The sequence below is a fragment of the Myotis lucifugus genome, unplaced genomic scaffold (genome assembly GCF_000147115.1).
Source record: "Myotis lucifugus unplaced genomic scaffold, Myoluc2.0 scaffold_52, whole genome shotgun sequence".
In the NCBI taxonomy this organism is placed as follows: Eukaryota; Metazoa; Chordata; class Mammalia; order Chiroptera; family Vespertilionidae; genus Myotis; species Myotis lucifugus.
Window position 1 is genome coordinate 436,387 of NW_005871100.1, and position 11,252 is coordinate 447,638.

The 11,252-nt window shown below is 35.4% G+C and overlaps 1 protein-coding gene across 4 annotated transcripts in view; it reads left to right on the forward strand.

Annotated features, from left to right (window-relative positions):
- CD36 (CD36 molecule) overlaps nt 1-11,252 on the forward strand; it is a 60,084-nt gene that overhangs the window by 22,847 nt on the left and 25,985 nt on the right. For all 4 annotated transcript variants that reach the window (XM_023753816.1, XM_023753817.1, XM_014455850.2 and 1 more), the window contains exons 2-3: nt 4,049-4,141; nt 4,632-4,825. In XM_023753816.1, coding sequence (XP_023609584.1) covers nt 4,706-4,825 — 120 coding nt within the window. In that variant the 5' untranslated portion in view covers nt 4,049-4,141; nt 4,632-4,705. The remainder of the gene's footprint in view (nt 1-4,048; nt 4,142-4,631; nt 4,826-11,252) is intronic.

The window sequence follows — 11,252 nt, forward strand, 5'->3', positions numbered from 1 at the left end:
CTCATGATTATGTCAAGGCACTGAGGTTAACAAATGAACCCAAGTATGTCAAATATCTTGCCTATGCTTAAGGAAAAAATGTTGGAAACTTACATCATGTTAACAAAATTGAATCAATTAGAAAATTTGAAAAAATAAATAAACTTAATCTCTCTCTCAAAAAAAAATCAGTACATATTTGAATACTTCTATCTTTGCTCATATATCATCCAGACTGGTGTTGGGCTAACAACTATACAACCATGTGATTCTACAGAATAAATTTCCTGGCACTTCTGTTTTCTGATGAGCCTGACTCAACAGCAGTGGGACATGGACACTATTTCACTTAAGTTTTTTTTGTTTTGTTTTGTGTGTTTTTTAAAATTTATTTTATTGATTTTTTACAGAGAGGAAGGGAGAGGGATAGAGAGTTAGAAACATCGATGAGAGAGAAACATCGATCAGCTGCCTCCTGCACGCCCCCCCAGTGGGGATGTGCCCGCAACCAAGGTACATGCCCTTGACCGGAATTGAACCTGGGACCCTTGAGTCCGCAGGCCGACGCTCTATCCACTGAGCCAAACCGGTTCGGCTCACTTAAGTTTTAAGTTCACAGCTGGCAGAGTGTAGCAGTACCCAGGCAACCATATTTTTCAAAATATATATATTTTTATTAATTTTAGAGAGGAAGGGAGAAGGAGGGGATGTGCCCTTGACCAGAATCAAACCCAGGACTCTTCAGTGTGCAGGCTGAGGCTTTATCCACTGAGCCAAACCGGCTAGGGCCAGACATCCCCTTTCTTGACATCCCTGGGCCCAGGGTTCTTGGAAGTAAGAATGTTGAGTTTTTAGCTGTAGAGATGGAGGTGTGTGCTGCCCCCCTGGGTCCTCAAGTGGACATTTTCAGGACTGTTTGCTTTTTGCAGAAATTCTTCCCTGTAGTACAAGGGGCTACTTGAATAAAGGAGAAAGATTCTGAGTAAGTCAGATAGATTCATGACTACATTATGGCATGGAATCTAGAAAGGAGCAAATAAATGCATATATACCTATTTCAGCACCAACAGACTTTTTAATTTGCAAATCATTTTACATTCCATCTGTCAAATTTGCAAATAACATTAATATTGAATAATTTTTAGTGGCTTACATAGGAGATAAAATAACTTTCCAACAAAGATGACTTCGTCTTTGAGTTGTGTTTTCCAAAAAAGATTCATGATAGTACATAAACAAAACTGGAACTTGACACTATGGATTTTTTTGTCTCAATTTTTAAATGGCCTTGCAAAGCCATTGGTCTCCACAGAGATTCTGCTAGAGCTTCCTAAAGGTAGAAAGAAGAGTATCAGGAAAACTGACTTAGAAATCAGGGTCTCTGGGTTCCCACCACTGCTGTAATCTGAGTGAAGAACTGGTTCAGCTGCTTAAATTAAAAACTTATCTGGTCTTGCCCTAGGCTGTTTTGCTCAGTAGTTAGAGCACCAGCAGTGGACTGAAGGGTCACAGGTTAGATTCTGGTCAAGGGCATGTACCTTGGTCGCAGGCTCAATCCCCAGTGCCAGTTGGGGCGTGTGCGGGAGGCAACCAAAAGATGTGTCTCTCTCACATTGGTTTCTCTCTCTGTCTCTCCCCCTCCCTTCCTCTCTCTCTAAAAAAGAAAAAAAAATCAATGGAAAAAAATATCCTCAGGTGATGATTAACAAAAATTAAAACAAAAAGAACCTTATCTGGTCTTATTATCTTTGTTTTACACACGAGGAAATTGAGGTATAGTCAGATTAAAAGACTTGCTCACAGTCACAAAGAGTGGCAAATCAGGTTTTGGTTTCATCACAATTACATTAGGTTGGATCCCTGCATTTGAGTGCAACTTTAGGTTATAACTTGCAAATAAGAGTTGAGAGATGGTCTATGCAATTGGCTTTCAGTATTACATAACTAGAGGCCTGGTACATGAATTCATGCACATTGAAAAGAAATTAATTAGAAGGTGGCCAGCGGGATGGGACTGGGTGAGACGGCCGGGCATGCCCTGGAGCCAGCCTCTCTGGCCAGCGGAACCTGGGGCAGTGCCGGGGCTCAAAGGGCGTCTGCAGAGTGAGTGGGGTCCCTCCAGCAGGTGGGATCCCTTGGCCTGGCCTGTGGGGATTGGGCCAAACCTGGTAGTTCGACATCCCTTGAGGAGTCCCAGAGTGCAAAGTTGTCGCTTGGCAGCTCCTGCATTGAGCGTCTGCCCTCTGGTAGTCAATATGCATAATAGCTACTAGCTGGTCAGCTGAACCTGACTCAACTGCAGTCATATATTTATTTATATATATATATTATCTTGAATAGGGTTATTTATTTGCAGGATGATTTCTATACTTACCAATTACTATGGTTGTTTACAAGATTATGTTTCAAGACAAGTTTAAGATGCTGTTTAGTTATACTTTGCAAGGTAATTCTACTTGATATGATATTATCCAGTCCTTATTATAAACTTTAAATAACTTGGTCTATTGTATTATGACAAGCACAGCCAACATCATATTTGGTAGCATGTTGTATGATTTTAGAGGAGAGAGAAAACTATCTTCACACTCTACCTTCAAGCAGTTAATAAAAAAGCCAACCCACTTGCTCAGTGACACGAAATTCCGCAGGAAAAATGTCAAGTGTAGGCTTATGTGTTTTTTCCTTTTATATTTGAAAAAAACACGTGATCCTCATGACTCAAGCCTCTTAACTACCAGGACCTCTGTATGAATGAGTTTGTTGCATCCTGACTACCATGGAAGTATCCTAGGTATAAGAAGGTATATAGAGAGAAATCACAATGGATAAGAAGAAGTAAAATAAATAAATAAAATTGCCATGGAAAATTTTTGTAACATTTATCTTTCTCCATTTGGGGAAAAAAGTCTTATTCTTTTATTGTCTTACCATTATTTTCTTAGCTATGCAAATAATACTTTTGAAAAACTAAATGGTTCTACAGTAGAAATATATATTAATAAAATTATAAGACTTGTACAACTGTTGCAATAAAACTGCGGAGGAAAATCTGAGACCCTAACAAAATATAATTTTTATTATTACATTTACAGTGTTGACAAAAATATGTTGTGCATGTATCTTTTTTTGTACCCTATGTTCTGTTGGTATGTATGTTTTCCTTGGCCATAGGCATTTTGAAGTAGAGAATATTTGTTTACAAGTTACAAAGCATTCTGACTGTTCACTAATGTTCGGTCAACCCCACTTTAAAAAATGCTGTTAGAGTCCTGCTGGCATGGCATGGCATGGCTTGGTTGAGCATCGACCTATGAACCAGGAGGTCATGGTTCCATTTCAGTCAGGGCATATGCCTGGGTTGCAGGCTCCATACCCAATTAGGGGGTGGGTAGGAGGCAGCTGATCAATGTTTCCCTCTCATCATTGATGTTTCTCTCTCTCTCTCCCTCTTCCTTCCTCTCTGAAATCAATGAAAAATATTTTTAAATGCTATTACAGTCATAATAGCATGTACTCTCAAATATTAGAAGTAATAGGTTCTTATTAACTTTGTTACAAGAGGAACCATTCATTCCACCAATCATTTTCTTCCAATTTTTATGAAATAAGCACATAGTAGAAAAATACCAAAAAATTGACTAGGTGAAATACATACTGGCACAAACAAGTTCATTTTAACAGTTGGAATGGATCAGTTGCCCATGACAATATAATATTACAATATAATATGAATATGTACAAAAAATTATTTGAGACTAGTAACAAAGCAATGCTTAGCATTAAAACTAGGCATCATTTACATGATACAATTTCTTCAAATTCTTTGCACCTTTAGTGTATCCAAAAGTCAATAATTAACAATAAAATTGAAAGTAAAGGACGTTTCTTTAAAATATTTCAATGTTTTCAACAATTCAAGAAACAATTTAGGCATAAGTTCAGCAGTCATGAAAATGGGATTTTCTTTTCATAGCAATGACAATCTTGGTGATATTAGTATTCTAGTATTCATTTTGTAATATTGTATTTCCCCAATTTATCCATGCTTCTTTTTTTGTTTTAACAGATAGCTGACAATGCCTAGAAGAATTGATTCTTTCTGAGACACATCAAATCACTTTCCATAAAATCCATATCTTGCTGTTCATTTGTGAATAAGGTAAAGAGAACATGTTACCACACTTGCTTAGCTCTTAGATGGAGCAGACATCAGCCCACTCTCATTCAGTTTGAAGGGAAACTCCAGACAGAGTGTGGCAAGTGTGTCTGAGTGGATAAGCCACTAGAGGGTAAGGATGCAACTGTCACAGGCTGGGGGAAGGGAGATTAGGGTGAGAGCACAGTAAGCATGTTCTCCTTAGATAAGATTTTCATGTTAATTACCCATAAGAAGAAAACTAAGGGGAGAATTTTTTTAAATGCTGCATATGACAGTATTTTTAATTTCTACCCCTGGTAGATAGTAAAAGGCAAGAAAGGGGAGGACCTGATCTAGAAAATCAGTTTCTTTAAAAAAAAAAAAAAGAAAAGGAAAGCACTTGTTTATTGATAACTGGGAAAATAATCTGTTTCATAATGTGTTTTCTTGTACTTTGATCTGTTTGTATTGATATTTAAGCGTCTGTTTTATGATCTCTTCCTAATGACAGAACCAGAGTTCTTGGAACCCGGGAGTTTGAAAGGAGCAGGTGCCGAACCTTTACTTTTTCCCTGAACAAGAAAAATGGGCTGTGATCGGAACTGTGGGCTCATTACTGGCGCTGTCATTGGCGCAGTGCTGGCTGTGTTTGGCGGTATTCTAATGCCAGTCGGAGACTTACTTATTCAGAAGACAATTAAAAAGGTACAAGTAGCCAAAAGGATATTTTTTGTCAGCCTGATTCATTCTATCTTCTGTCCCTTATTTGCTTTGGGGACCTGTCTTATATTTTATGGTAACTGGTAGCTCAAAAGTGATTATGAGCTACCACAACTGTACACAATAGAGAAATGTTAAAAGTATATTTACCATAAGTGAATTGCTACCTTAGGTACAAATATTCAAATTCTGATAAAAGCTGTTCATAGGTACACAGGTAAGTTGAAATAATTGTTTATGTCTAAAAAAGTATGCTTTTGAATAAAAAATAGGTAATTGTATAAAAATATCTTGGTTAAAACTGAGAAAAGTAAATGTGTATGTATAATATATAAAATAGAACATGTATAATATTAATATATAAACACATATACATAGTCATTTAAACATAATTATGTTTAATAATGGATCAGAAATGTTTGATAACACTGATAGCTATTTTTTATTTGGTAAACTACTGTGGGGTTTTTTTTACAATATGTGTAATATTTCCTATTTATAAAGCTTTATGTTTTAGAAAATGCTTTCAGAAATGTTATATAGGACATATGCCAGTGTATATGCAACAGCAGAATAGTTGTAACCTAGTTAGAGTAATTCAATAGATAGGTTTGCACAAAAAACTAGAATTAATTTCCCACCCTAGTTCCTTAGCTTCACATGCACCATCTTTAACTGATAGAGAGAGAAAGACTAGGATAAGGACATACAGACCTGCTGGAGTCCTAATCCCAGGATGGCAAATTCAAACCGTTTCAGAAGTTTGGAGACAGAGTTAAAAAAAAAAAAAAAAGAAAAAGTGAAGCTGTGAAGAACAAGAGAAAATGAACAGGAACTATTGTGAATGTGAGAATGTGTGCCCTACCTGAATACATGTATGTTTCTTTTTTCAAAACATAATTCTGGCCAAATAAAACATGTCTGAGTACTGGCCTCAGTTCTCAGCCTGATTAGATGTCAATGGCCTAGACAGAGGGTTAATAAGTACAGTGCACAATTGAGAACAGTAAGAATTAAATCATAAAATGGGCTATCCCTACGAATTCATACTGAAATTTCTGTCACTGCCAAGGCCTTTATCTTCCTCATCCATTTATCTATATTTGACATCTTCCTCTTACGAGGAATATAAATACCATTTCATTTCACAGAAGCATTGACTTAATTGACTAATATGAAGAATTCATTTTAAATCTATTTCTGACTATGACAATTACTATTTTCTATTCCTTTCTTTAGCTAAAAATTATAAAGTTAAAATAAATAACCTCACTGTTCCATTACAGCTGCTGTCTTATGGAAAAATAGGACATTTTTTAGGTTATAGTTCCTGTCCTTGCATGCTATATTTGCTCTATACTAATATTGAGGTTTGTGGCTTTCCTATTGCTAACAGATCATAAATCTTCAGCCCTGAGAATTTAATTAAACTATTATAAATTGAATGTCATCCACTTCTTTGGAATTCCCAATTTTATTGATATTACTTTTGATGTGGTTTGATAGAGACAGATAGGTCTCAGTGAGATGAAGCTTATGTGACTGTGGGAGATGGGATCGCCATTGCTTAATATCCTTCCTGCTCTGTCATCTGCAACCCCGCCTGGATTTCTGTGGGGAAAGAACCGGTGCAGCATGTGTGCTAACACAGAGACTACAACTTACCTCTTGGAAAAGTTTCCAGAATAGAAATGTCACAATAATGTCCCACTCAGAGCATTTTAGACCAAGAATATTTTTTCTAATACATAATTGACAATCAGTAGCTGATTATTGATCATCATTTATTTAATTTATTCAGTAATAGTAGTACATATAGAACCTTTGTTAGGTGGCATGCAAACTACTTGCATCTATTTTAATTGTTCAGTATTTATCTCATGTTCATAATAGCTAACCCTGAGGAAATAAGAATTTTGAGAATCAAAAATTTGCTTTTGTATAGAGACTAAGAAAGAATAAAATAAAATTTATCTCAACAAATTTATGACTTAACTGGGGGAAAGCATATTGTAAACAAAATAGAGAGAGACCTATGAGACTCATAAATGAATTTTAAAGTGTATAACATAGAAAAAATAAATGCTATTTAGAAAGAGAGCTCTCAGCATACTCAAAAACTTCAGGAAGAAAATGATGGAAAAAGTTGTGAGAATGCAATTAAATGTTGTAAAGAAGAAATAAGGAAAATAGAGGATGTGCCAAAAATATGGGATTAACAAGAGATGATTAGAAAGACAGCAACATGATATAAGATTTAGGAAGTTTTGAACATGAGCAGAAGAATAATTAATGATGTTCTAGGCAATAGTCATTGGTGTATGTTTTATGATAGGTGTGCAGTTAGAAGTTGATATCAAATGGCTAGCATTTATTTAGTGCTACTAACAGCTTCACATATACTCATTTATTTAATGTTTACAAATATCCATGAGAAGGTACTATTATTTTACCCATTTTACAATTACAAGATCTTAAAAAACACTTGGCAACTCACCTAGCCAAAAGGAGGAGGAGGATTCAGTTTCCAAAACTAGGCAATCTCAAGGCAGAAAGTAGATGATACAAGTCCTGTGCTCTAGCTATGGTAGACAGTGTTGGAAAGTAAAAAGACAAAAAAAAAAAACCAACACAGCTAAACAGGGGAAAACCTTTCAAGGAGAATTTATGATGACTCTCTTTTAGAAAGATCTTTGCACAGCCTGTAACAAAAGTCATTGTTCTAGTGTGATAGTCTATAGGAAAAACTGATCGGACATGAGATGCAGTGGCAGTTTGGACGGAGGGACTAAGTTAGGAGAGAGAGTAGAACAAACTACATATCTAGTCTCGTGACTGAGAGAATGTGTACCTTAGAAGAATACAACACAGAGGTTTTATTATCAATGGTCTGATATGAATACCGGTGCAGATTTCAAATGTCAGAGTTCAGGTGGATTTTATTATGACTACACAGATAAAACTAAACTGGATTTGCTTTCCGGAGAATATGAATGTAGAGACAAAGGGGCAGAGAGAATATTCTATGACTTGTGCATAATTCAGAGGTAGGAAGACAAAACAGAAAATGGAAAGAAATGACTTTAAATGAAGAAATAAAAACAAAAGATTGTCATTTGGGGTCAGTTAATAGGAGGCCAACACTCAAGGAAAGAGAATAAAATGTTCTCTGGCAGATGAAAATCAAGGAAATAATGGTTAAAACATGGTCAATATAATTTTGAAAGTATAATTTCAGTACGATAGGGTAATAAAGGGGGCATAAAATAAAAAAATAGAGTTTTTCTCTTCTTGTTTTGAAATGAGGGTGTACTGTGCAATCTTTTACAAGACAAAAGGTATGAATCTAGACTCTAGCAGAAGGAAGAGGTACAAAACTGAAATTTGAGAGAAGAATGAGTTCCCTGAACCTATTAAATGATGGTTTACATTGTATCCCAGTTACATATCCATCAACTAAGACAATATCAGAATCCCTTCAATAGTTAGAGTCCTTGGTACATTTGTTCCTGAGCCTGATTTTTGTCTCACGTTTCTATATAATCATGTTGAATTGACAATTTTGGTCACATTAAGATGCTGGAACTTTTTCTTTGTTTAAATAAGACTTCATTTTTTTTCCCATTAGTTTACAAAACTATTTTTTAAACAAGACTGGCATATGTATCTGTTTAGCATATAGTAAGAGTCAAATGGCTGAATTATATACAAATTCAGGAGCCGATTGTCTTACCCCTGCCTCAGGAGCACTTAGGATTTGGCTGTTATATTAGAAATATGTACAAGATTTTGTACTGGCCACTTTGTGTTTACCATTGAAACTCATTGAAAATGATTTTCTTTATTTAATTGACTAATAGCAAATTGGTAAAGTTATTACCGGTACACTAGCACTATTAAAAAAAAGAATTGAAGTATTTAGTTGGAAAATATTAGAAAATCATCTTGTATTGTTGTTATTTATAAAATATAGGGTCAGAATCTCCGATACCATCCAGTTCTAAAAACTGACACCCTGACACTAGCATTTGAAATGGCCTAAACTAGCTCAGAAATTTTCTTTCATCTATGAAGTTTACTCTTTATTTCCAAGGGATGATTTTTAGGGACTTCATGCATTTTTAATGGATCATAGTGGAAAACTTTCTTACCATTTTTTTATACTGTGATTTCTAATGGATTTGTGTTGAGTCAGCAAGTTTATGTAATCTTGCTAAGTAGATTAAAAGCCAATGGCTCAAGCTGCTACAAATGTGCAAGGCACTTTGGAAAAAGGTCAAAGTTCTGCCACCACTTACAAAAGATAATTTATCACTCCACTTTGTTAATGTTACTTGATCAATGCTTAGCGAATATTGTGTAACATAAATAATTTTAAATACATTTTGATTTAATTTCCCTAGAACATTAACCATAGAACACCAAGAATGGAATTAAAGTTTTCCTTTTATTTGCCTATTAAAAGACAAATGTTCAGTTATATCATCATTCAATTATACCATCCTTTTTTTCCTCCAATTCTTGAAAGAATGGTCCTTTTAGTAGCTTAAAATAAATGCTTTCAGAAAAAGTAAATTGACATAACAATTATCTCTGTTCACTAAAATGACTAGGTTTTTAAATCAATAGATTGCATTTTAATAATATACATTAATTTATATTTATATTAATTTCACATATATGCTTATAGTATTTCTACATATAATAAAATAGTTCATACATTTTCTAGCATTTAAAATTTAAAAATAAATGTCTGAAGTATTAGTTGTTAAATAATGTAGGATTTTTAAAAATTTAGTGACAATATCTGAGTACATGAAATAATTTAGAACAAATTTTAAATTAATATAGCAGTAAAAATGGGTTAAACACTAGAAATATTGCATTTTAACTGCATTAATAAAATCACTTAAAAACAATGTTTCAAGAAATAGCAGGTAAGCATATATAATTTTCTTCCTCCAGCCCAATATAATATGAACATAATTTAATTTTCATGCCAAATACTAAATCTCTCATTTTAATTTCCCACATAAACTTTGGGAGCAAATTTTCTGAATTTTAGAAATATAAGTTCAATCTGTTTCACTGAATTTTATTCTGGATTTTAATTGGTAACTTGATAATCTGAGACTAAGGCCATTTTTTGACTCAGCACACACACACACACACACACACACACACACACACACACATAATGCATATGAAAATGAGAACTGTTTTTGAAATTGGGGAAAGTACTTGTAACTGATCCTAACAGAACAAGTTGTGGTAGTGAGTGGGGAGAAAAAATATTTTTTTAGTTGCTGCTTTTTAAGGAAGTTTTTATTTCACTGGAGTGAGTATAAATATAAAAACAATTAAGTAGCAGAAAAATAAGTTTCATGGGATAATGCATGACTTATTGCCGCATGACTTGTTTAGATAGTAAATAATATAAATGACACCATTAAAGCAGTCTGGGAATAAATTACATTAGCATTTTCCTTCTATAAAGTGGGTAGGATTTGTATAGTAATAATAGCTAACATGTTTATTGAATGCTTGCTATGTTCTAACTCTTTTTTTAAGTGCTCATATTTATAACAAACTATAAAGATAAATATTTAATTAAACTATATTCAACTAATTTTGACTTTCAAAAATATTAATTCATATGGCTTAACCTAATATCATTATTCCCATTTTACACATCAGAAAACTGAGGCACAAAATAATTTAACCTGCCTGAGTTTAAATGATTCATACATGACCAAACTAAGGATCAAACTCATAGCATCTTAAATTCATTTTGACCACTTCATTCTATGCTTTGAGGGAAGAAGCCACTGTACTTGGTCAAGTGGGGGGGTAGGATAAGGGGATCTAACTCATAGATTATAATCTGCTATACCTGATTCTGCCTCTTATTCTTTTAATAGAGACCTGGTGCACAAAAATTTGTGCACTCGGGAGGGTCCCTCAGCCGGGCCTGTTCCCACTCGAAGTCTGGGACCCCTCAGGGAATGACCACCTGCTGGTGTAGGCCCGCTCTCCGGGGGATTGGGCCTAAGATGGCAATCAGACATCCCTCTGGCAGCCCGGGAGCCCTCGGGGGATGTCCACTTGCCAGTGGGGAGCAGACCTAAGCTGCAGTCAGACATCCTTAGCGCTGCTGAGGAGGCGGGAGAGGCTCCCACCACCACTGCTGTGCTGGCAGCCATCAGCCTGGCTTGTGGCTGAGCAGAGCTCCCCCTGTGGGAGCACACTGACCACCAAGGGGCAGCTCCTGCATTGAGCGTCTGCCCCTTGGTGGTCAGCGTGTGTCATAGTGACCATTGATTCCCAGTTGCTCTGATGTTAGGGTCAATTTGCATATTACTCCTTTTATTATATAGGATAGAGGCCTGGTGTATGGGAGGGGGCCGGCTGG